The 26,657-nt window shown below is 38.9% G+C and overlaps 1 protein-coding gene across 2 annotated transcripts in view; it reads right to left on the bottom strand.

The window, feature by feature from the left end:
- Positions 1 to 26,657, bottom strand: part of LOC135680872 (MAM and LDL-receptor class A domain-containing protein 1) — an 80,203-nt gene that overhangs the window by 29,569 nt on the left and 23,977 nt on the right. For both annotated transcript variants that reach the window (XM_065195080.2, XM_065195081.2), the window contains exons 29-65: positions 26,093 to 26,233; positions 25,050 to 25,321; positions 24,214 to 24,370; positions 23,324 to 23,467; positions 22,004 to 22,269; positions 21,655 to 21,745; positions 21,190 to 21,327; positions 20,587 to 20,741; positions 19,969 to 20,167; positions 19,221 to 19,361; positions 18,747 to 19,009; positions 18,085 to 18,250; positions 17,508 to 17,651; positions 16,697 to 16,956; positions 15,251 to 15,341; positions 14,798 to 14,938; positions 14,061 to 14,317; positions 13,661 to 13,751; positions 13,410 to 13,550; positions 13,001 to 13,263; positions 12,103 to 12,349; positions 11,337 to 11,608; positions 10,485 to 10,575; positions 9,731 to 9,871; positions 9,291 to 9,547; positions 8,554 to 8,785; positions 7,930 to 8,204; positions 7,568 to 7,736; positions 6,951 to 7,261; positions 6,449 to 6,641; positions 5,888 to 6,043; positions 5,027 to 5,280; positions 4,025 to 4,115; positions 3,068 to 3,483; positions 2,297 to 2,573; positions 1,468 to 1,645; positions 322 to 632 (exon numbers count right to left, since the gene is read on the bottom strand). In XM_065195080.2, coding sequence (XP_065051152.2) covers positions 322 to 632; positions 1,468 to 1,645; positions 2,297 to 2,573; positions 3,068 to 3,483; positions 4,025 to 4,115; positions 5,027 to 5,280; positions 5,888 to 6,043; positions 6,449 to 6,641; positions 6,951 to 7,261; positions 7,568 to 7,736; positions 7,930 to 8,204; positions 8,554 to 8,785; positions 9,291 to 9,547; positions 9,731 to 9,871; positions 10,485 to 10,575; positions 11,337 to 11,608; positions 12,103 to 12,349; positions 13,001 to 13,263; positions 13,410 to 13,550; positions 13,661 to 13,751; positions 14,061 to 14,317; positions 14,798 to 14,938; positions 15,251 to 15,341; positions 16,697 to 16,956; positions 17,508 to 17,651; positions 18,085 to 18,250; positions 18,747 to 19,009; positions 19,221 to 19,361; positions 19,969 to 20,167; positions 20,587 to 20,741; positions 21,190 to 21,327; positions 21,655 to 21,745; positions 22,004 to 22,269; positions 23,324 to 23,467; positions 24,214 to 24,370; positions 25,050 to 25,321; positions 26,093 to 26,233 — 7,392 coding nt within the window. The remainder of the gene's footprint in view (positions 1 to 321; positions 633 to 1,467; positions 1,646 to 2,296; positions 2,574 to 3,067; positions 3,484 to 4,024; positions 4,116 to 5,026; positions 5,281 to 5,887; positions 6,044 to 6,448; positions 6,642 to 6,950; positions 7,262 to 7,567; positions 7,737 to 7,929; positions 8,205 to 8,553; positions 8,786 to 9,290; positions 9,548 to 9,730; positions 9,872 to 10,484; positions 10,576 to 11,336; positions 11,609 to 12,102; positions 12,350 to 13,000; positions 13,264 to 13,409; positions 13,551 to 13,660; positions 13,752 to 14,060; positions 14,318 to 14,797; positions 14,939 to 15,250; positions 15,342 to 16,696; positions 16,957 to 17,507; positions 17,652 to 18,084; positions 18,251 to 18,746; positions 19,010 to 19,220; positions 19,362 to 19,968; positions 20,168 to 20,586; positions 20,742 to 21,189; positions 21,328 to 21,654; positions 21,746 to 22,003; positions 22,270 to 23,323; positions 23,468 to 24,213; positions 24,371 to 25,049; positions 25,322 to 26,092; positions 26,234 to 26,657) is intronic.

Raw genomic sequence — 26,657 nt, 5'->3', positions numbered from 1 at the left:
TGCATCAAGCAAAAAGGGACTAGATCCTGGCGGCATACCTGGGCGAGGACATGCTCCGCTAACTATTTTCAGATCATCAATGGCAAATACATCATGAGTGAAAGTAGAGTAGGAAAGAGTGGAAGTATATATATTATCCTATAGAATGATTATGGTACGATAGACGGACTCTGCTAGCAACGTCCTTGGAGCATCTTGAACATTATTTGTCGCTGTAAAAGCTTCATTTGCAAGCACTCATATCCTGTTACTTTGAATAGATACAACGAATTTGACCCATCAATACTTGCATTTCTTAGGCATATAACAGTAAAAGCTCACCCTGACTTGTTCCAGTGGTATGATCAGTAGACGGTCCAGTACCCAAAGATGGTGTTCCCTGGTTACCTCTTGTCCAGTCAAACTGGTCTCCACGTCTGTTTGACCAACCGCAAAGTGTCGTATCTTCAAAGTCACAATACATTGCTCGTGGGCAATAACTGTCCAAAACAACGACGTCGTCAACTGCAATATCCCCTTGGTAACTTGTTCCCCGCACTCCTTCAAATCGCAACCGAGTTACGCTACTGGAATAAACATTGACCTGTGCACTTCGCCACTTGTTGCCTTGTGTTCCCTTTCGAGCCCAGATCCTATGATTTGGATTAGATTTAAACACAATCTGTATAGCGCTTAAGTTTAAAGAACAGGTACTATATACTAAAGGCTTTATATATAAAATATTAGACAAAATACTTTTTGTCGGTCTGTCATTAAGTGCTCGATACCGTGTAGGCAGAGTCGTACACGCTATTTGATGTATAGAACAAGAAGGTTCTAGGTTGGTACTCCGAGTTTCACGCTTAATGCGATCATCGGACAAACTTAGAACCAGGGGCGTGGTGGCCCACCTTTTTCTTGGTGTTTTGGAAAAAAAACTCAAGACAAACTAATTGAGGTAGTGCTAAGCGGATCTACATTTTTTGACGACCATGAAAGTTGTTTGATGGGCATAAAAACAAAAATTTGATTGATCCACAAATATTCAAAATGGCAGCACCTTCCTTTCTGGGAGTATAAATGGCATCGAGCGCATTTTTTTCTGAGAGCTGACACCTAGGCACCATGCATGCCACTGGTTGACTTAATAGGCATGTCATTACCATAGGGTACCGAAGTGTGACGTCATCAAAAATTTATTTTTATAATTTCTTAATTTTGACCACATAATCTGAAAGAACAGCATAAAAAACTTCTTAATAGGCAAAATCAGTTAGATCTATTCAAAATTTGGTGAGATATGGCCAACAAAAGACTTGTTTGCCAACGGATTACTGTTATTCTGGCATGGTTTGTAACCCATTCTACAGATTTTGCAGATTCAGAGGTATTTCATGATGCTCTCTCAGGTAATTGAATCAAAAGAGAAACGATTTTTGTGACGCCATCACTTCGGTACTCTATTGCCAGTAATAAGTATAAATATACCTGACGAATCGTGAACCGCTTTGCTTGTAAACATTGAGCTGATTCACGTGTGCTCCGTGCATGTGGTACCAAAACTGCAAACATACAATTGAGCGCGATGGCTTAATGGGAGGGCTTTCTATCACCGCAGTATCATTAGCTATTCTTGGTGACGAAGTCTCGATGTATATGTAATGACCTAAAATGAAAAAAATATTCCATTAAAAAATTGTCTTCGATTTTAATGAAGCATTGAAAGACACAAGGTATTCAGGAAAAGTGCCGCAAAAGCTGCAGCCTCTTTATCATGTGAACATTATTCGTGTTTGCTACATTTCTAAGGCTAACAGGCCTCGTTTCAGGCATCTTACCTATAATGACAGGCTATGTGCATAAGTATTTTTAGAAAGTTTAAAACCAAAATGCCGGATTTGGAAGCTTTGCCCTAAACCGTTGAACAATGTGGCCCATATCATAAATTTTGCTTTTTCCGGAAATATGCTTGTTAGAAGCCACAGTAGGTTAAATAAAAGGGGTTTGGACAAGTATTACGGCCCTGTAAACAAACCTGTGAAGTCGGCAAGTTTAATGAATGAGTTTCAAAGCAAACAAGGGATATAAAAAGAGTTGGTATATTAGAAAGTTCAAATGTAGCAGCTCAGGAGCCGGGCGACAAAAGTTAAGAGGACGGTTTAACAAAAGGTAGAAGAAACCGAGGCCAAAGATTGGTACATTTTGGAAAAGAATATTGCAATTGCTATCTGAAACTTGAAAATTTCTAAGGGGTGCCTGGGGAGCACTTTGCTTGCTAACGGTTAAGAAAATTTCTCCGGCCCTCTAATTAGCTCACCTTTGCCTGTAGTGTGGTCACCAACTGGCCCGGTCCCCACCGATCCAGTGTTGTCCTTGTTCCTCTTCCAATCAAAATTATCTGTGGTCAGCTGCCTCCAGTTACATAGACCAGTTTCAAATGTACAGTTACTGTCGGATGGCACGGTTGTTGTTGGTGCTACCGTCGGGGGAGCAGAGCTTGCTGGGATATGTGAACATCGTGAATTGGTGTAAGATATGTCATCAATTGCAATATCTCCGCTGTAGGATGAACCCACAATCCCTTCGAACACAACCTGGTGAAAAGCGAAATTAAAAATTTGAAACTTCTGGCTAACAGATTTTTACAAATTTACGAGTTCGCGTATGATTTACTTTAAAATAGTTCCATTAAAAATTCTCGGCAAACTAAATATTAATTGTGCCAAAACTGTCTATACTTTTAAAATTTTACTGCTTTCTATAAAGTTTAACAAACATATACTTATGAGTTCAAAGAAACGTCCCAGCTAAGAAGGAATAAAAAAGAAATAATTTTAGTCTCTTAATTTGCTCAATCTCTTTGAAGAGAAACTATAATTTTAGTTTGAAATGTCCATTAATGGAACTAAAGGATAACTATCTGATTGTGAAAATGCCAAATATATTCTAACGTCGGGCTAAGTTATTCATAAATAGGCAAACATAAAATCATTCAAACTACGTTTCATTTGTCATATGGAAAGATATTAACAAGACTGTATGAACTGAGTGCGTTTGATTTAGATATATCATACATTGAGGAACTTACTGCATAGCTCTGAGAAGAGACGATAGGGGCCTGGGCAGTCGGAATCCAAACGTTTCCATGGTTGCCTGACGTTGACCAAATCAAAGTTTCTGACTGATTCCCTGCCCCAGTTTTGACGTAAACATTGAGAGTTCCCATTGACGTGCCGAACATATGGAAAGCGAATTTCACACATCTGCCAAAAGTTCCAGTTGGGGGGAAGAACTCACTGACGAGTCTTGCTTTGTCTCCTTGCTTTCGTGGGGCTGAGGCCTCGATATACATATAATGACCACTGGCATCTTTCTTGGTGTTGTCAATAGACGGGCCCGTGCGCCAACTCGAGGTTGCTCCATGGCCTCGTATCCAGTCGAAGTTATCCTCACTTTGATCTTGGAGGTATGTGCATGTTTTAAAGGCTTCGAAATCACAATGTCCTGCAAAAGAATCATTCGATCATATAATCACTTGGCACTTATATGTGGACAGTGATGTACCGCAAACAAAAACAACTTAAGCAATGTTACATGATATCGTAATCCCTAAAAACGACTTGACGTCGTTGCTTGTTTTCTTTTTTATTTTACTTCACTTTTTTTGGCATTTTATTGCAAAATTGTTCATCAATACTAAAAGCTTGGATGCCAAATAGACTTAGAAAATAATATTTTTCTAATAAACTGCATATTCGAAATATCAACTACGCGAGTTAGTTCTATAAATTATGCTTAACTTTGTTTGCAAAACTTTATTGTCGGAGGATATGTTATTTACTGCCTATAATCGTGATTTTGATACTTAGTCGATTTCTCATGTGTACTTAAGTCTATCACAAAGCTATCATACATGAAATATTATTCAATTTAACAGACGAATTTATCTAATAAATAGAAGACCAAATAAAACTGTGTATGAAAAACGGCTAAATTTGGCGCATTGATGCATCAAGCAAAAAGGGACTAGATCCTGACGGCATACCTGGGCGAGGACATGCTCCGCTAACTATTTTCAGATCATCAATGGCAATATCTCCCGTGTAACTGGAACCAACTGTTCCTTCAAACATGAGCTACAATAAAACGATCAGCTATTAGCTTAGCTTATCATATCATACCAGTGGGTTACTTATATAGTATACCAGTATTTACTATAGCATAGTATACCAGTGGGTTACATTGCCTTCAAGTTGTTAGAAAATGAAATGTTGATAATTGTAATTTAATTTAAAAATGAGTTGGGGCTACTTGCAGACTGTGTATCAGAAACTGGATGAGTGTTGTTCTTACTATTCTCCGTAACTGATTTTCCGCTCAAAACGTCGCATTGATATTCAACATCCATATATAAAGTCGTACCTTTACTATACTAATCTATTTTTGTTGCTCCCTCAACGCACAACACGCTGAATTACATTAATTATCAAACTGAATGAATGTGTATGGCAGAAGTAAGATACACCGGAAAGCCCGTCCGCCGAATTGTGACGCAAGGTACAGGAACAACGTAAAACAACGACGAGAATCCAATATTTTGAAAAATAGAATTTTAAAATAAATAAAACGTATCAGAGGCCTCGAAGTGACTTGAATGTGGACAGGGGTTTAGTTGAAGGATTAAAGGGACGGGGCTATTGAATATCCAAGACGAATTTAACAGGGTCCAATCAACACTCTTAATGGGATGTTTACCCAACAGCTCGGCTGGTAAAGGGGCGCAAAGGCAATCTGTCACGACGTTGATTAGTTATAAGAACAAAGGGATTTTTACTGTTTCCAGTCCACCTTCAATTTATCGCATTGTCAATTATATGGCGGAGCGCTGGAATCGTGTTTAGGCTATTGTTCCAGCTATTGTTCTCAATAACCAATCCACAACGAGACAGATTGCCTTTAAGGAAGACACGAGACGCTGAGCTACATCAGTCCCTGATTGTTGACAAAATACAGATTCAAGTCCAGGAGTGCATAGGCAGGACATTACCTGATAATTAGAAGATGAAGTTAGTGTTTTCATGGCCATTCTCCAAATATTTCCTTGATTTCCTGACTCGCTCCACAGCAAATTATCTGCACTATTGACTCTACTGTACAAAGAAAGGCTGCCGATTGTTGTTCCGTACATGTGATACCAGAACGCCAGACATGAGCCGGTCGTTGGTGAACGAACCGGTGACAGGAATCTTGCCTTGTCTCCTTGACGGCGCGGGGATGATGTTTCTATATACATGTAGTAGCCTAAGAGTGAGATTCAAACTCATTAAAACTCTTGTATCAATCAAACATACATAACAAGACACCCTTTTTTGTTAAAAGTTCTCTTTTTACGACATTTAAGTTTCCCATTTCTAATAAATGGATGATACTCAAGATCAAGATAATTTGATTAAATATAATTTTTATAAAAAAAAATTTAAAATCTATGTATTCCCCAAAGTTTTCCAGCGGGTAACTTTAGAAACGAAAAATGAGCCACCAAGAAGAAGCCTGAAATTACAAATTATACCAAACTTTTGAGGCTTTCATTAGGTAACGAACGAGGCAGTGGCAGTGCATAGATGGCATGCGCCCTTCCGATAACAAACTTTTTTAAAAGGCCTTGATTGTCTATATTTTGAAAAGACAATTTTTTGGGAAACACAGCTTTATCACATTGCCCCCTTACAAAGAAGGTGAGATTCGCCGGGTGCCCTCTCTTGAAGCTGGGGTGAGGTCGAGGTGCTCACAAGTTTGTGTGCCTTAACTTTCTATATGCTTGTAATTCACTTCTTGCTCTTACATTGAACGAGATTTAAGAGTAATTTTGCAGATCAAAAACGAAGTTGAAAATCAAAGTAACAAGAACCTTGGCTTGTTTGCAGGGTATGGTCTGTAGCTGGCCCAGTGCCAAAGGATGCTGTTTGTCCATTGGCTCGTGTCCAATCAAAATTGTCGGTTGTTTTGTCCTGGGTCCATTGACAGTAAATATTACCTCCAACACTGTACTCAAAGTCACACTCATCTGGAAAAAAATATATTCGACTCTACCCAAAGCCATAAAGATAAAATTATCTACATTAGCGCTCTAAAGCATCGCCGTTTCATATGTACAATGGTTTCTGTAATCATAAAACTAATTCTGCATACCCAGAAACATCTCCTGCGTGACTACCTTATAGCATATCGAAGTTACACGTTAAAAAATTGCAAAAATATTTAGATAGAATCGAGCCAGACTGCCAACCCCACAAAAGATCCTCGAAAAGATATTTTATTTCAAGACTGATCATTAAATGCAACGATTTACAATGAATCTACAACCTTTCGGGCTCATTAACAGCAATTTTTATAGTAAGCTGCGGTGGTACTTTGAAATTTATTAACATAGCCCTTAAACTTCGTTAGCAAATTTTTAAAATAATCATACCTGGTGGTGGACATGTGCCTGACATGACAGAAATGTCATCAATAGCAATGTCCCCGCTGTAACTGACACCACGAATGGCCTCAAATACAATTCTGCTTTTGGCTGTAGTGGTAGGCAGCTGTACAAGACCGCGTCTCCATTCGTCTCCTTGGGTTCCTGTTCTTTGCCATTTCAAGAATGATACGGCTCCAATCTAACATAAGATACAATGATATGTATTGACAGACAGGCCTAGTTCTCTACGAATATGCTGCTTTGCTTTTTTGTAGAGCAAAAAATTTGAAGATCTTGTTTTGTTTCATTGACGAAGAGACAATGATTTTTCAGTGTACATGTAGCAGCCCGGGAACGAGACTCGTTTTATCATTTTATCATTCACAATGACGTCATTCTTTGCCTAGTAGTTACGATAAAATACTTGACTTAAAGTAGCGCTGGAAAGAGCTTACAAGGAATGTGTCACCTTGAGGCAAAACCAAAACAATAAACAATATAAACTTGCCTTGGTCAGCACTCTGAGTGAGCCAACGTGCGGTCCATACATGTGATACCAAAAACTGAGACATTTGCCAGGTGCACTAAAAGCAGGGATTTCGGCACTTGTAAGCTGTGTCGTGTCATTAGGTTGTGCTGGGGAGGAGGCTTCGGCATAAACATAGGTTCCAGTGCCGTTCCCGTATGTATGGTCATAGTGGGGCCCAGTGCCAGCAGAAGCTGTGTTACCCTTGTGCTTGAGGAAGCGGAATCTTGCTGAACTGTTCGTCGTGTAGGTGCACCAACCCAACTCGAAGTTGCAGTCGAAACCAGTATTGCCTAAAATACGTTTGGATGCGTTACTGAAGCGACTACTGGGGATTGGTGTTATTTCCTATGTATGCTATATCATCAGTTAATATTTCGATACTACCATCAAGGTATAATCCTTTAACTATATCATAAGCAACCTAACAAAACATGTTGCTTTAGTTGGAGATATATACGTGAGGTATCTAGTTGTGGCATTCGATTTGCTGCACAGATCGGATGCATTTATAATTGGCTTAATTTAATGGTTGCACAGCGGAATCCCAAGTTTACGAATTACGAAGGGACCAAGAAAAATAAAAGTAAATTCCTTACCGGCGGTCGGTCCTCTGGATGGTGTCACACTTGGTGTTGGCGCTGGCGTACTGACGCCAGGTGGCAAAGCAGCGTACGGGGTGAATGCGCAGGAGCCTTGAGTGAACTCGATGTCATCTACAGCAATGTCTCCACTGAAACTTGTGCCTCGAATTGCCTCGATCATAATCTAAACGAACAGAAGGTACACTGTCAGGGTCTAATTCGATCAAACTCTCATTACTGGGTGGCCTGTCTTTGAACATACCTGCAAACCGCTATCAATCATATTTACTATTCGTCTATTTTATTCTTTGAAATCGATTAATCTAATATTTTCGGTCATTTGATGCAGAAAAGGCTATGACACTTTTGATCCTTACCTGGTAGTTTGTGTTAAATGTCAAGGGAATTCTCCCCTGCAGCCACGTGTTGCCTTGGTTTCCTTTCAGCTGCCATAGCAACCTTGTACCGGTGACTGTTGTGCCAACAAGTGTCTTCTGGAATATGTTCAATGTACCAATGGATGAACCATACATATGATACCAAAAGGAAATGCATCTCCCCCCGCCAGTGGTAGCTGGGAACTCCATGCTTGTCAAAACAGCCTTGTCTCCTGTTCGCCGGGGGGCGGAACTCTCTATAAACGCGTAGTACCCTTCGAAAAGAAATGACATCATAGAACAGCTGTGGATTCAAATGCCCGATCATTTGTTTCATAGCATTGATATTGATATTCTTAGTGAAATAGAGAATTGAAAGAATATGCTATTAAACTGTTGCATCTTTGCAAATGTTATGACGTGGAACAGTTACAGTGTAAAAAATGAGCCATGGCACAAAAAAGATTGAAAAGAACTGACCTTAACACATAAGTAGCGATGCATGAACAAAACTGACGATCCAATTACGTCATAAAGAGATTCGGTCCATTCGTAGACGTACTGTTAATATAGTACAGCAATTGTCTATTTTTTTCATTTGAAGCGACAAATAGTAAAGCTCACCTGCACCAGTTCCTGTCGTGTGGTCAATCCTTGGTCCAGTAAGAAAGCTTGGCGTTCCACCTCTTCCTACTATCCAATCAAAATTATCCGTCTGTGAGTTGGTCCAAGAGCACGTGTCTCCATCTTCGAAATCACAATCTCCAGGGTTGGGGCATGCACCATCTCTGATCTTGAAATCGTCAATTGCAATATCACCAGTGAAACTTGAGCCTTTCACAGCCTCGAAAACCATCTATAATCCCAAAGTGTTAAGAATTTTGAAAGTATTGAAAACCAAAGAGCTAGCGGTAAAACTTAAAAGTAGTCAAGCACAAAAAAACATATGTACCATATTCCCGGGGAAGAAATTCTAGCTCAAACAAAAGCAAAATTCATCATTCAAAATCTGTAGTTAGCTCAAAATCACCCACATAAGGATGGTTATCTTATGCTTAAATCTCAATACGAAACTCATCAAAGGGAACTCACTTTTATATATCGAACCTAACTTAGCGCCCTTTACTCGCATACAGGCCACGTGGCTTCGATTTCCTCATCTATGAGTCCGTCAGCTAACTGTATCCAAAGAGCGTTTATGGTCATTGACAATTTTTGTCAAAAAAATCATGTTTGGAAGTTTTGAGCTCAAGTTTAACGAAATCGAGTGGTATTTAATTTTCAAACGACCAGAAAAGAATTAACATATATGCGTGTATTTAAAAGCACAAAAACTGCAAGAATAGGCCTAAGTTACTAACCCTGTAATACGTTCTTCTCGTAACCTGGACTTGGGCCAAACGCCATGTGTCGTTTTGGTTGCCAGATTTACTAAACAACAACTGGTTGCTGAAGAAGGAGTACTTCACGTAAACATTCAGCTGTCCGACTGTATTGCCATACATGTGATAATAGAATTGAACACACTTCTGTCCGTTGTTGTAGTAGTATGGTGTATTGATGATCGCCTTAGAGCCAGCAGGCAAGGTTGTGGAAGTTTCAAGGTACAAATAGTGACCTAAATTGGAAATGTCATGTAATTGAAAGCTTATCATGGCGAGAATATAACCAAGGCTTTTCTAATGGAAGTCTTTGTTATAATGTTAACAGAAAAATAAAAGCCACTTTGTCAATAAAAAAAGTTCCCTATAAAGACAAACGCTTTCAGGTGCCAGCAAATATCAAACTCCTTAAAACCTACCGAAACCGGTTCCATATGTGTGGTCGTTCCGGGGTCCGGTTCCAACACTAGCAGTGCTACCACTTGCTCTTTTCCAGTCAGAAGCGTCTGTTTTGCTGTTGACCCATCCACAGATATTAGCTGCCTCAAATGTACATATTCCTGGAACAGAAAAATGTCGTAAGAGAAAGTCGTTCAAAAGCACACAAGAGAGAAACGATTAGGAACTTAAACTTGAAATGCAAGCCGATCAACAATGCTGTAGCTTCCGTTTAAGAAGGGTCTTTCCGGAACGAAAAATCAGCGATCAAAGGACGGGATTTTAGAAGCATTTCAAATTTGGAAGGACACATGAGAGAAGGAACACTATGTCACAGAAGAAGGGTTTTTTGCAAATGTTTATTAGAAATGGGAAATTGGGGGCACGTATTTCTAATGCCCATCCCGGTTGCGACGTCCTTGGTTACATGGGCTTCAAACGCAAAAGTTTCGAATAGCAAATGAGGTTGAAATCAATCTTTCACATGACTATCAAAGGTGATTTAATCAACTGAATGTCACAAAAAAACTTCCTTATCTGCTTTGAATATTTTTTGCTACATTATTCCTGTGATTTGGATCAGCTGTCACTTTCTACACTTATAAATCTCTTTGTAGCCTCATAAAAATATCATTGATAGAAAAGGGTTATGATTGATAGAAAAAAGGTTTGGATAACTGCAGTATCTTTAAAATATATTGTTGTCAAAGAAGAATAAGAGTCAACGACACCAACCTGATGATATGCAGTCTCCGTATTTCATATCAATATCGTCGATTGCAATATCACCCTTGAAATCTAATCCTCTTTTTCCTTCGAATACAATCTGAAATAGAGGTTAAAACCGTTATCTTGAGCCAACGGACAAATGATTGAAATATCCCCAAAAACAAAGAAGTCAGCAAAAGTTGCTCTCACGCTTCATAACAGCAAACTATCCAATTGCGATGGACCTCTTAAAACGCAACACATTTTAGTAGTACTAAATAAGCATTTAACAGCATTCGTAGCTACGCAGAGACTTACTCCAGGTGAAATCTAACTTAAGTCTGGAAACTAACCATAAAACCTAACTTACTGGAAAATTGCTTTCTAAAGTTTAAAATTACCATATCGTGGGTCGAATAGATTTAAGTAGAATATGACTTTCTAGTATATTAACGAACTATATGTCATAACTTAAGGAATACCAATTTCAAAAGCTATGTTCTTAATAATTGATGAAAAATCATCTTTTTCTAACTCAGACGTCAACCAAAGCAGAATAAGCTTAAAAATCAAATTATTTTAGAAACATTGGCAAAATCGAAGTACAATAAGAAGCTAATTACCATTGAAGGTATGACAGAATTGACAGAACGATTTTAACGTTCCAATCATGTGGTTGCGATGAATTGACTTTGAAATCGAGAGGGCTATAGATTACCTTTTAGTTTTTAAGTCCCACTACGTACAACTTTACATACATACAAACCCTATACAATAACACATAGCGATGAACAAGCTAAATTGATACCAGAGTGACAAATTATCGTTTTCGTTTTAATATCAAGGATCAACCTAAGAAGATCCTTGCGTAAGACTGACCTGGAAGGAATCACCAGTCTTGACCTGGACCTCGCCATAACGCCAGTTAGGCCCTTGCGTACCATTTCTAACCCACAACGGGGCGTCATATCGGCCGTTCGACCTAGTGTATACTGACAAAGTATTGACGTGCGGTCCGTACATATGGTAGTAGAAACTGACGCATTGTGTAAGTACGGTGCCATTTCCGCGTACTACTGGACTGATTAGTCTGGCAGTGTCGTTTGGACGACGCGGAGCTGAGGTCTCAATGTACATATAGTAACCGTACCCTAGTGACAAAAGTATTTTTAAAAATACCACGAGATACTAAGCACTTTTTTAGAAGTTGCATATACAAGATTGACAGAAGTATCTATACACAATACTCCAAATGCACTAAAGACTTTCACAGTCAATTACAGGGGTCTCGCCTTGTCAAGAGATATATTTTTAAAATCTATTAAAAAAATTGAGCAAGGGATGACAAACAACTTCAGCTCAAAATATTATTAAATGCAGGAACTACCATTTTCAAATGCTTAAAAACGGGTAAGTGACGTAGCAAATAAGACTTGGCACAAAATAGTGGTCTTTTCTATTCAAGATGGGCGAAATATAACTTGATTACCTAAGAGTTTTAGCATATTTATAACCCAATAAAGCAATATTTGAAGGATTAGGTTATGGCAAACGTTTTATAACTTTCTCCCTAAAAGTCCGGAAAATACATCAGGATGCGGACTAGCACTGAGTATAAGTGCAACGGATGAAATCTTTCACTTACAGTTGCCAAGAGTGTGATCATAGTTGGGGCCAGTTCCCGTAGAACTTGTCCGCCCACGGTATCTTCTCCAGTCAAATGAATCATCTGTTGTCTGGCGCCAGTTACACGTGTCCTGTTCAAAATTGCATCCCCATGGGGTAGCCTGTGTTGGCTGCAGTGGACAGGTTCCCTGGATCGCTTGCATGGAGATATCATCTAGAGCAATGTCACCCTGGTAGTCTGACCCTCGTATACCCTCAAATACGATCTAAAATTCAAAATTAGTTACATTTGGTCAATCATTTATGTCGATAACTTAATGAACGAAGTTGATTTATCATCTCGCCACAACAAGAAATAATAGCCTCGTAGATTGAAATAAAACTGTTTAGTTTGTAAACTCCAGCACAAAAGACCGATGGTTGAGTAGAACCATTTCCTTGTTGAGCCTACGACAAAAACAATTTCAGCCGACAAGCTATGTATAAATATCAGTCAAGACCAAAAAACATCGTTGAGACTTCAAACATTTGTGTATTTTATTTCCTTTTAAAGCCACCCTAATCAACTGTTGTAACTATTCAGAACTCTGATATGAGAGTGGCTGTATATCTTCATTCGCAGATTCGAACTTTCATCTTATTCGCTGTGTCATTCTTTGTCTTTAAACCTTCAGACCATAAAAAACCTTTTGCTGGTCCCATTACTGTGGATTTTTCATTTTAATTATACAGTAATGTAACAACCGTTGTATACTTCTGTAACACAGTTGAGTAATAATGAGCTTTGTAAACGAAAGAGACATGTAATGTAGAAAACCTGGCAATAAGTTATACAACGAGTAGATTCTGCACAAAGACTGGCGAAACGCACAAGAAGTGACGCATCATATTTCAGTGGTGACAACCAAAATACACACCTGGAAATTTCGTCTTCCACTTTTAACCGGAATCTGGCCCTGCAACCAGCTCGATCCCTGTGCATCACTCAAACTCCAAAGAATGGAGGTCGAGATCCCAATTATCTTCAAGTATACATTGAATGTTCCAATATGGGCACCTTGCATGTGATACCAGAAGCGTAAGCATGTACCAGTGCTGGAGCCCATGATGACCTCGCTTTCAACTCTTGCTGTCTCCTTTGGAAGTCGAGGCCATGATGTCTCTATGAACAGGAAACGACCTGGAAAACGAGCACAAGTATTGTCAGGCAGGCAGATTTGCGCTGTATAAGACACCATATTTGCACGATTAGTATTCCCATCATCAAATTCTGATTATTGTGAGCTTGGAATAATATCGTTTCATAGATTCGATCAATGTACTCACCAGATTTCGTTCCCGTTGTGTGATCAACGCTTGGGCCTGTAAATTGGCTGGTAGTACCTCCAGAACCGATCAACCAATCAAATTCGTCTCCAGTTTTGACATTCATGTATGTGCACATCCCAGTCTCGAAAGCACAATTTCCTAGCAACAGGAATTCAGTAAGAATGTTAAAATGATGGCAACAATTCATATCTTATTTACAGATAGAATATGTCTTGGAACGATAAAATAACAGGATATAATAGCTATACCTGGTAATGGGCAAGCGCCATCTTTGATAAGGACGTCATCAATTGCTATGTCGCCAGAGTATGAAGTTCCAACAGAAGCTTCAAATATCATCTGAAGAGAAATTTCAATTAGTTGGTTTTAGGACTGTTTAACGTTCACATTCAAATCTTGGTTTTCTCCACACGATATTCAAAGCCGAGTGATTTGATTCCTCAAAAACGACATGGAGCATACAGGATTCAGGCGTAATAGGGTGAATAGAACGCCTCTCTGAAGTGAAAAGTGATCCAATACAAAATGCATACGATATAGCATTAAAGGACCTGAATAGAACAGAGGCCTTCGCTAAGAGGCTCATGTAAGGAATAATGGCGGATCATTATTGAATCTATGTTTGAATCTATGTATATAATCACTGACCTGATGGTTAACGGTGCTGGCAATAGTAACTTGCGCAATACGCCAGATGTTCCCTTGGCTTCCACTAAGGGAGTACAATGGAGTTGACCGCGACCCGTTTGAGTACGTAAGAACATTCAGGGTTCCGACGTTGTATCCATACATATGGTACCAGAACTGTAAGCAACGACCGGTTGATGGAGTGAATACCGGACTGCGCAGCCAAGCCTTATGTCCCTTAGAACGTGGAGCAGAAGCCTCTATGTACACATAGTAACCTGAAAGAGAATTGTCTTTCTTAGATCACGCGAATGGCGGTGGCTTGCAACTGGCAATGGAGCCACGAGATTGAGTTAACATTCAAAGGAATAATTCTATGCAATAAATACATTAAAAACAGAAGTTGTCTTTGCTTTGCTTTGTAAACAAATCTTTAGCCCTTGGTGTTATATCTGCAGCCATGTATCAGCCTTAGGGCCTCTTTTCAATACCTGAAAGCGATTATCAGATAGAAAAGAGACGTCGTATTTGAAAAGAGAAGGGAATTTTTTCCTAAGTGTGCTAAGTAAATTAATAGGGAGGCCAAGCCCTGCCTTCGTAGACAAAGTAAAAAAAATGTTAAAACTTAAAAAACAATATCAGAAAACTTATATCACTTTTATAAAATCAGAAATAAGTATATCACTTGTATAAACACGTAAATATGTTTATATATTATTGAGGTGCAATTTGCCGTGCATAGGGCTCTCTCTTCTCACCTTGACTGGTTCCATATGTGTGATCCGCACTCGGTCCAGTACCGACACTGGCAGTTGATCCGGATGCCCGGGACCAATCGAAATTATCTCCGTGAACATTTGTCCAGCCACAAAGGTTTGTATCCTCAAAAGTGCATTCCGCTGAAAATCAACAAATATGATATCAAGATGAAACATCAAACAGATGCGAAATAAGCAATGTCATTCAATCCTGAACAAATCCAAAAGGAACGACCGAAAAATACTTTATCATAACTATTTTTCAACTCTTTATCTTGAGTTGGTGTGTACAAAATAGCTACAAGACTAATCAAAACATGATATAGTTTTGTAAGTCGAATCAGAGTCCAATGAAAAGACAACATATAATTAAATTAAACCATTTTTGGTTCATATTAATAGCAGCATTTAAGGCCCGTAGGCCAATATAGACGACAGTATATACCAACTTACCTTGAGGTGGGCAGCTTCCGTCATTCAAGGATATATCATCCAGGGCGATGTCACCTCGGTAGCTAGCTCCTCTTGTCGCTTCAAAAACAATCTAAAACAGAATGATGAATTCAAAGATTTCTGAAAATCGCCTTTCCACTGTCACTTACAGGCATGGCAAAGTGATTGCGGTCCATAGAATCCTCAGAATTTTGCAAGGTAAATTAAATTTCAATTTTAGGATACAGGTGTAAAAATACAGTAAATAGTAAAAAAATATAAAATAAAAATAATAGTAACACACAAAAAGAGTTTTGTTGTTTATGAATTTACGTGCCAGTGTGATTCTGGCTACGTAGGACGCACTACCCAAAGAGTGGGGGATAGAATAAAACAGCATGTTCCGTCTAGCATTAGAAACAAAACTCATCCCTAAAGAGAGCGCCACCTCGGTCTTGCAGATCTAAAAGTACAACTAAGACATGCGATTCTGCTATCGGGCAGCATTTATTGGAAAACCCAGATTGTGCTATAAAGGCGATATGTTTCGGATTATTGGTAAAGCCCGATCATCATTCCACCTAGCAGTTTTGGAATCTATCTACATTAGCACGAAAAAACCGCTATTGTGTAGACAGAAAGAGTTCGTTTTCACCTTAGGACTCCATTGGTAACATTCTCAAAAGGCAAGCGGCACTGATTGGTCAACCTCAACAGTCATGTGTTCGTGTTTCTGATTGGCCTAGTCCGATCCACAACTGGGTATATGTTTCCTAGAGTAGAGTTTTCGATCTATGTTCTGACGTTTTAAAATTTTAAGAGTGTCAGATGACAAGCTTTAGTTTTCTCAAATGTTGTTTTTCAAAGCCATTTTAAAAGATATACTGTAATACACATGACCCACAAAAAGCATGGACATATCGAGCTCGGGTTATTAGCAAAAAGGAACAATTAAAGCAAAACAGAAATAATTTTTAAATAATACATAGCAGAAGTAATAAATTCAAAACAGGTCTGTAAGAGCATAAACTTTTCATCAAGACGCGTGTTAGTTGTTAAGACACTGCAATTAATATACAACGAACTTGCTTTCGGTGTACGGAACAGGAAGGTTTTAAGTTGCTATTCGTTGGTTCATGATTAATCTGACTATCAGGCAACTCGGTTCACCAAAAGCATGCATTGTTTTGCCTATACGGCATCGAACGCTTTGTAACGGATAGGTAAACAGTAATTTTCACGATATAACTAGCTTGTGGAAAGTTAAACTATTATAACTTGCTCAAATTGACTGTTTTAAATTATTTAAAGAAAACAACATGTCGTGAGCATGAAAGTTAATTTTTTATTCATCCATGACATCCACGTTCTAATGTCCTAAATTCCAGTTTAAGAGCAATATGGTATGACCTTCTTGATTATAGATTTCAATTAAGCCTAAGAGTACAACAAAGACGTAAAACGTACCTGGAACATTTGACTGGACACGATATTGAGTAAGCCATGACGCCATCTGTTGCCCTGGGTACCACGCTTCTGCCATAATTTAGTCATACTAGAGCCAGTCTTCATGTAGATAGTCAGGTTATCAACGTGATCTCCATACATGTGATACCAGAACTGGAGACATTTTCTATTGGTTGACGGCACTCTCTGACTAACCAATCGAGCAGTATCATTAGGCACACGTGGGTAGGATGTCTCAATAAAGATATACCATCCGCTTGCTAAAAGTAACCCAAGGAAGACACAATCAGCATAAATCAACCAATCAATCAAACAATCAAATTCGCAACTAACCATAATAATCCCGGGGAAATTATTTCGAGATATAGCCTTCTAGTAAATCAGCTGCAAACTCTAAAATCAGTTGTATTCGACAAGAAGCCCATATTTCAGAATATCTTAATTTTGGTTGCAGCGTTGTTGTTCAATCTATTTTTGGTCGAAAAACTTGCATATTTTTGACAATAATTTAAAAAATAGAGGGAAACTAAATATTCTGTTTGAAACTTCAGACAAGAAGCATTAACTTCCAACTTGATTTTCATTTTCATTCTATGTTCTGATGTTTTAAACACTGAAGAGTGTCAGACGAAAAGCTTTAGTTTACTAAATGTTTGCTTTTTTCAAAGCCATTTTCAAATAATTTTTTCCTTAAAATTTTTGACTGCCACGAGCATACTTGTTTTCTACATGATGTTTAAACAGGAATTGAAAAAAGACATATGTAATTAGTTTAACGTCCAGGGATCACAGAAAGTAATGGCCGAATAACCTGTTCCGGTGGTATGGTCATTCTGTGGTCCCGTTAATCCTGATCCAGTAGAGCCCTGGTGTCTGGTCCAGTTAAAATGACCAGTTGGATCATCTGCCCAAGAGCATTTGTCTTTGGTGAAATTACAATTCCATGGTGATGGTGCTACAAAAAAGTCAAGCAGAAGGAAATTAGTGACCAACAATCTTGAACAATCCAAAACAATCCTCGAACGAACATTACCACGATCCAAAAAAACAAACACGAATGATCTGTAATTATACAGGACATACTGGGGTGTGGATTGGAATTTGAAGGGGAGTCGTATGTTGCTTAATAGGCGCTCAGTTCTTTGAGCTGGAAGACGGGGGCAACTTGTATAAAAAGGGGTAACGTTTGCACACTACCACGACAGTCTGCATATAAAACAGGCTATTCATGAAAAACTTCAACAGCTAATCATACATTTGACAATACATGGTCATGAAGTCATATTTTACTATCATATCACCGATAATTCAACGATCATATCACCGATAATTCAACGGAGTGCATTACAGCAAGAGAAACGACACAAAGGGTTACTTTTTTTAAGTACCTGGTGTGGGAGGTCTGGTTGAAGCTGGAGTGCTTGGTGCTTTGGTGGTTGGTGCAACTGGAACGGAGTTGGCTGGAAGATTTCCGCATGCGAAGTTTGTGAACTCGATGTCATCAAGAGCGATATCTCCTTGAAAGCCATTGCCACGTACACCCTCGAAAATCATCTGCAAACGGTGGGGAAAAGAGTCTCAATAGTCGCTTTTAATGATAAAATTTTTTAAGTTACACGATGATACTACTTTGAGAAAGATGGTTTCAGGTTAAGTGTCGGTCCCGCATGAGTGGCTACAAACTGTCTATAGCAGTTCGAAGCACTGCTGAAAGACATGAAATGACTTCTGGGTAACTGATCAGGCCAATGTGTTCATATCACATACCGGGTATGGTCACTTTTCAATATTCGCTCTGGAAATAAATGATATGGTATGTCGAGTACACTACAACATTGGTGCATTTTTCTGTAAAGATGACCGGGTCCACCGTCTTTCCCGCTGGCAATTTCATTGATAAAAAATAATATTTGTCTGCTCAATACTATTTGGCATAAACCTGTCAAATTTTAATAACGTTGTGATCAACTCTGATAAATGCTTTGGTCTGCTTTCATTTATTATTACCAGTTTCCTATTCTACCGAGTCTATTTATGTCTTCCGACTGACCTGGTAATCCACATTCGATCTAATTGGAGCCTGTCCATACATCCAGTTATTCCCTTGCTGGCCGGTTAACGACCACACAGGTATCTTTGTTCCGTTTTGCGTCATCAAGTTGACATTGAGCGTTCCAATATTTCCCCCCATCATGTGGTACCAGAACTTGATGCAGCGTCCGCGAAGACTTGTTGGAAGGAACATTTCAGACATGAGGTACGCAACATCTCCTACCTTTCGTGGAGAAGATGTCTCGATGAACATGTAATAACCTGAAATAAATACCAGAGCATATACATCTTTAGTGAACCTGGTCTATCATCTCAAAAGTTTAGTATTTCCGAAACCAGCCTAAACTCCAGACGCTGTCGCAATCTAAAGCGAAACTTTGAACCATTGGTAAGAGTGTATCCTGCTGATATCACAAGAAACAGAATTTGAAAGTAACCTAAACCTTTATATTTGCAGTACGTTTCTATATACCTGCCGCTGTCCCAGTGGTGTGGTCAACAGACGGTCCAGTGAAGGCGCTGGGCGTGCCTCGAGTTCCCCTTAGCCAATCAAAATCATCTCCTGTCTGGGCGTTAACCCAGGTGCAAGTACCAGTCTCAAAATCACAATGACCTGAGAAAAGTAAAGGAATAATAAATTGTTTGTGGATAATAGCTACTTCAAAAATAGACCCCATAGAATCTGGGCATTATTATTTATTACTCGCAACCAAATTCCAAGTTATAATTGAATACACGACAAAAAGTCAATGAAATTTAGAGGTTGAGACGATATCAGTTATGCGCAACAGAGATAAAAATCACCGTGCAAGCAGCATAATTACATAGAGAGGTGGGAAGAATGGAGGTTGGATATTACCGTGTATGATTATGGGAGTAAAGCGTAATTATGTGGGCATAGAATAGTTATGAGCTCTGGCATATAATCGAATATATTTAAACCTCTAAACATTGGACACCATCTCCTATCTTTCGTGGGCCAGAATTGTTTGTTACAGAGGATTTACACTTTAATTTTCCCAAGGTTGTTTCTCTACAATTGTAATTTATTGTGGGACAAAACAATTGTTTTCTGTTATTAGTGAAGTGCTCATTTATTAAGGTCTAAAGAAAATTTTGCAGCGAGGAGAAGAAGTTCCAAATAGGTTTAACAAGCCAAATCTGAAATGTCAAATATGAAAATGCCAAAATAATATTTGAACAATTCCAGGAAAACCTACCTGGTGGTGGGCAATTTCCTGGAATCATCTTGATGTCGTCAATCGCTATATCCCCCGAAAAGCCACTTCCGCGAACACCTTCAAACGTTACTTGGCGACCAGCACCCGCACTGACAGTTACCCTGGCGATTTTCCATGTGCCACCATGGTTGCCACTTTGGCTCCATACAATACTTCGAACACTGCCAACACCAGTTGACTTGAAAAAGAAGCGCATTTTTTAAAACAAGTTCAAAACCTCTGGTGAGGAGTTACCCTTTAACCAATGATGAACTTTATTTCTGAATGCATTGAATGTTTTAAAATCAAACATAAATAAATGAATTCAGCAAAGTATAGCAAGTAAAGTTAAATAAAATAAAGTAAAGTAAAAACAAAATTGTAACGCAAAGCACAGTAAAAAGTTAAAAATCAAAAAGTAAAATTACAGAAAATTTTCATCCCTTTTTCACATTACCATAAAATGCAGTAATAAATCTTTTTGGCAAATAATGAGAATCACCAAAGGGTGAGTGTCTTATTGTTTAGAGAGCAATAATCTCTTTAACACTTGGGATGTTGAGTGAATCGAACACTGCAGGCCCGCACTATTTGAACTATTACCGTATTCATGCATACCTGCCGATAAACGTTGAGAGTTCCAACATGAATTCCCTGCATATGATACCAAAATTCAAGACAGAAGGCGTCATTGGTGCTGACAACTGGAGACACCATTCTTGCCTTGTCTCCAGGTCTTCTAAGGCCAGACATTTCCGTGTAGATATAATAACCTGTTTAAAAAAAGAGAATGGATGACAAATGCATATCTAGGCTTTCCACGGTTTCGTATGAGTTTGTCGGGTTGTGAACGGAATTGGTTCTTCATATTTGGTTCTTCAGTTGATGTGACAGAAAGACAAAACATAACTTGCGACTTTTGGAAAATTAGCATTAAAATTTCACGGCAGTTTTGTGCAGTACCAGTAAAAACACTCAAACGTGTGTGTCCAAGTTTCAATTTTTTGCGTTGCCCCTCCAACGTTTAGGTATTCTGTTAGTCCTGGCATAAACTAGTTCGCAGTTAAAAAACTTCGTCAGGTCGACGCATCGTAGTGTATGAAAAAGAAATTAAAAATGACTTGTATATTCTTGACAAAGCAACTTCCATTACATATTTGGCATTTTTATACAGTATAAAAAACGATGACTCGAACTACGTAATAAACGAGAAAACAATACCTTGATTTGTTTGCAGTGTGTGATCAACACTGGGCCCAGTTCCGATGCTTGGGGTACTACCCTTCTGTCTAGTCCAATCAAAATCATCGGTAGAATCTTGGGTGAAACCACATAAGCCATGCTCCCAATCACATTCAGCTATTAAAAGAATATTCATTTTAAGTTCTTAATGTCATGAAAATTTAAAAAGATCAAGCTTTGATAAAAACAACATTGCTTTTCATTCAAGGCATGAAAAACAGCCATGGCTTTCGAGACATATTTCCAACTTGCCTCTGCATTAACATTATCTTCTATAGCGCATTTACAGGCTTAAAGAACATGATATTTCTTTGGTGGTCGTACATCTAGAAATGCGGTTGGGTCACAGTGTAATGAAACGAAAATCCACACGATACGAAGGACGAGATACCCAGTGACAAGAAAACCCTTAGTGCTACACGACCTTAGGGTACTAAGACTCACTTGGTGTTGGACAAACGCCAGGAGAGACATCAAGGTCATCTAGGGCAATGTCACCACTAAAGCTTGTGCCACGAACGCCTTCAAACACGACCTAGCAAGAACAAAACAGGAAAAAGTTAAATTCACTACTTGATTTTTGTTACCGCTTACTGTTAACATTCTAAGCAGCCTTTTCAAAGCATCTGTGCACAAAAATTCAAAGATTCTATCCTACTGATGCAAAGAAGGAGTCGAAATGAAACTCAGTGACTTGAGCCACCGAGTCTAGTTGTAAACATGGCTCATAAACAAAGACAAAATGATGGAGTCTAAAGGGCACGCATATCGCATACCATGCAAATTAACAGACCTGGTATTGCACATTGCTATTCAGAGTCACTTGGCCATATCTCCATATGTTACCGTTGTTTCCAACTCGTTTCCATGCCAGCTGTAGTACATTACCGACTTTTTTGTAAACATTCAAGGCATTTACATGCGGACCATACATATGGAACCAGAACTTGACACAATGACCCATACGACCGTCAGGTGGAATCGTGGGGCTCATCAACCGCGCCGTGTCGTTTGGTCTTCTTGGCGACGAAGTTTCAATGTAAATATAATAACCAGAGCCTTGAATAGGAAAGATGTCTCTTGTCAAGTTATACTTTAAGAAACCATAGAGAAAGCTGACTAGAATGGACATTACTGGAGGGATGACGGAAGCCACGAGAAGTCGGTTATTCGGAGGCTTCCAAAAGAATCTACTGAAACAAATTTCATTATCATTTCTGTTGTCCCGTCTTTAAATACAGTTGTCCCGTCAGGCTGACTATTATCTATTATCGGTTAAGTAACCAGGCTGATTATTGCCTAGCAAATATTTAGCAGATTTGAATGCCTCCTTCAGAATAAGCTACCCGTCAATTGCCTGCCAGTACTCAAATGATTTTAACATGTTACACAACTCAAAGGAACGCCTGAGCATCGAATAACCCTTCCAATCGGTGGCGAACACCTGGGGGCGAGGGGGGGGCGACCGCCCCCAATACTTTAGAGGACAATGGTCTTCTGTTCCAAAACAATGGGAAACGTGACGTCATCTTATTAAAACAATAGACTCCCCCCCCCAATATTTGACCAAGAATCCGCCCCTGCCATCAGCCAAGAGAAGGTGATTTTTTAGTGGACCTGTAAAAACCTTTGAAAACTGGAATCAATCCGCCCCTGCCATCAGCCAAGAGAAGATTATTTTTAGTGGACGTGTAAAAACCTTTGAAAACTGGAATCAATCCGCCCCTGCCATCAGCCAAGAAAAGGTTATTTTTAGTGGACGTGTAAAAACCTTTGAAAACTGGAATCAATCCGCCCCTGCCATCAGCCAAGAAAAGGTTATTTTTAGTGGACGTGTAAAAACCTTTGAAAACTGGAATCAATCCGCCCCTGCCATCAGCCAAGAGAAGGTTATTTTTAGTGGACGTGTAAAAACCTTTGAAAACTGGAATCAATCCGCCCCTGCCATCAGCCAAGAAAAGGTTATTTTTAGTGGACGTGTAAAAACCTTTGAAAACTGGAATCAATCCGCCCCTGCCATCAGCCAAGAGAAGGTTATTTTTAGGGAACGTGAAAAAACCTTTGAAAACTGGAACCCACCAATCGGATCTATAAGTACGTAAGGTATGCTTACTATTTTTCATGGTATGATCAGTGCTGGGGCCAGTGTCCGAGGATGAAGTTGACCTGATGTGCCTTGTCCAGTTGAAGTTTGCTGAGGCATCTCGAGTCCAGGAGCAGAAGTCCTTTTGGAAGTCACACGAGTATACAGACGGTCCTAAAACGGATAATGGTAAGTGCAACAACAACAAAAATGGCAGCTTGCGAAACCGCCTTTCGGACGCGTTTTGAGAATATCACTGAAGTTTTTGGATGCAATTCAAAAATCGCGTGATTCAGTTCAATGTATTTCTGTTTCTTGAAAGTATTGTTGCACATAAACAGTTATATATGTCAAGGTAAATGCTTGAATAAGCCAGAAAAGATTGACAAATATAGCAAAACGGCTCGACATCTTGGCATGCATTTCATGATAAACAAGAGCGATGCAAGCAAACATGGCCTTTAGTTATTTCGGTGCATTCTTCTGTCCTTATTTTGACAAAGATATAGAACAGTGAAAATGACAACACAGATTTTTCAAAAAGCAGCGAGTTTCATAAAGCTAAAATATAATCTTGTCAAAGCATGGCCGTCCCGCGGCACAACAATGAATTGCATCGAATGCTGGTGTCATGCAGGCATGATCAAATTTGTCATCTGATACAAGTGCTGTACTCTAGTACTGGCTTGGTATTTTATTGTACCCTGTGGTTGTGTCGTATAAAAATAAGGACAAATCTTAATCTCTGAAATTATGTGACAAAAATATTTTCATGGCAGCTACGTTTAAAAAACCCCCGGGACGCGTATCTGGGACATATTATTCAACAGTAGTACGAGCAACATAACTGAGATTGGATCGGGAAGGCTTCACTACCAAAATGTAAAAAATACAATCACTGTTAACTATTTAATTCTTACTCGGCGTTGGTGGCCTCGAAGTAGTTGGTGGAGAGGTTGTCGGCGGCATCGGTACGGCGTTAGCTGGCATGATCGAGCAGCTTCCGACAGTATAAGAAATGTCATCAATAGCAATATCACCAGCGTATCCATTTCCTCTTATTCCCTCAAATACCATCTAGAAAAATCGAAAATCGCGATATCAATATGCGAACCACGAATGACAGGCCCTTATAAAGGCTTGATTCATCCTATTCATATTCAGCATAAGATTTCTGCTACATCAGGTGACAAGGCGGGTGTGGGCGACTGCTGTTCAGAGTCTCTCTTCAAATAATCTATTCAGATCTGTTTAGAGTCTTCATTAGGACATGTTCGTAAAAGTCTCTATTCAACACCCTTTCTCCTTTTAACATCTCTCTATTCAACAATCCAGGATAAAAGGAGTTATTGTTTGAAAGTATATGATCATTACATAATTTATTTATTCAAGATATGCAGAACGGTTCAATTAATCCCCGTCCAATTCAAAAGATCTGAAAATTTCTGATAAAACTTTTCATTGTAAATAACAAAATACCTTTATTTCTCCAACAATTCATCAACGCCGAAACAATTGAAATTGGGGGGGGGGGGGGGGGGGAATCATGTCATTGCATGGATAGGGCTGGGGCGCTAGAAATACATAAATAAATTTCACATTCAAATTTCATAACTTGTTTCATTAAACAAAAACGCCTGTTAAAACATGAGATACCGATTAGCCCAACAAAAAAGCCCAACAAAAAAGCCCAACAAAAAAGCCCAACAAAAAAGGGAAAAAAATCTGCAGGAAGAGAGTTGAAATTACAGGTTACCTGGAAATCTTGGGTGCTTTGGATTGGAACAGCACCGTACCTCCAGGTTTGTTGCTTATTTCCTGACAATGACCAAATCACTTTCTCCGAGGTTGTCAGATTACCAGCCTTGTATTTCATTAAAACATTCAAAGTTCCAATGCTTGCGCCGAACATGTGGTACCAAAACCTCAAGCAACGATTCGCGGTTGTGCGCGGGAATCTCTCGCTTATAAAGCGTGCCTTGTCTCCTTGCTTTCGAGGTGCCGATGATTCAATATATGCATATGTTCCTAAAAATGCAACAGATACTTACTGAAACGTAAAGCTTTAGACATTTCGTAAAGAAACTTAGTAAGAATTATCGGGCTGGAGTTTTATTTTTATCTTGCATTTTAATAAGCGTGTTTAGGAGACTGCATCAAAATGATCACAAAACTATAGCCAACGAAAATAACCATATGAAGCAGAATAAAATTTAAATTGGGCTTCGGAAAATCGAAAAAGCTGTACAAACCTAAAAAAGAAATTTACCGAGATGATTTCTGTTGTGTATATTATTGGATTGGATTGGATATTTGTATATCAATTCTACCTGGCATATACATTGTAAACTTTGGCTTTGTAGTAGGCCTTGATTAGCTCTAAAAAGCCAAGAGTCTTTGGAACATCCAGCTGCTTAAGTGTTTTTAAAAAAAATACTGTTTCCATTAAAGAACGCCGAAACCTAACCCCCTTTTTCCAAGAACTGTGTTGGTTGTAAAGTTAAATCATAGCTATATTTAAAGAAATCCATTGGAACACACCGAACCTCTCAAATCTGCATTAAAAAACATTGTTCGGAGGAGGAGAGGGTGCAATATGAAACACTAAAAATTTAGTGTAGTGCACCAATTGTACATTTCAACAGCCTACTGTAAATAAATTGATAATAATAAAAATCGTCATTAAACGCTACTTGAAGGTGATCCTTAATAGTGGTTCAACTGTACAGGATTTACTACCTACCTAAGCTATTTAATACAAAAAATTTCTTATCAGTAAAAAATAACTGAAAGTCCTACCATCGCCATTCCTTTTAGTGTGATCAGCTGACGGCCCAGTAGTCCCAGAGGGAGTTGATCCTTTGCTTATTATCCAATCAAAATCGTCCTCTTGGGCAGTGTTGGTCCACGTGCAGCGGTCGTTCTCAAAATCACAGGAGGCTACAAAAAATTTCAAAATTTCACTTAATAAAAAAATTAAGAAGATGATCCTACAACTTGCGAATTCTATTAAGGTATCGAATGTCGTAAAATGGCTGCCTAGGTAAATTTTCTCTCACTACATACATCTCAAAAAAATCCTGGTGTTTACGTCCAAAGAGGCATTCTGTCCAAGGCTTACTGCAAATCTCTCCCATTATAGCACAACAGTAAAGACGAAAACAAAGAAAATTAATACAGCTTCAAGATACAATTCGGCACTTTATCATTTCCTAAAGTATCACTTCCTGATTGATTAGCACCTCGCTGCCATTTATTTTACTTCTAAAAAATCAGTTGCTGTTGATGCCTTTAAGATGCATAGAATATACTTGTTAAATCTACGCTAATTCAAGAATGGCATTTTTCAATTCCAACGTTTATT

This window comes from Rhopilema esculentum, chromosome 18 (assembly GCF_057945365.1).
Source record: "Rhopilema esculentum isolate cy_ngs chromosome 18, ASM5794536v1, whole genome shotgun sequence".
Classification (NCBI taxonomy): Eukaryota; Metazoa; Cnidaria; class Scyphozoa; order Rhizostomeae; family Rhizostomatidae; genus Rhopilema; species Rhopilema esculentum.
The sequence above is the reverse complement of the archived record's forward strand: the minus strand, read 5'-3'. Positions and strand labels throughout refer to the sequence as shown.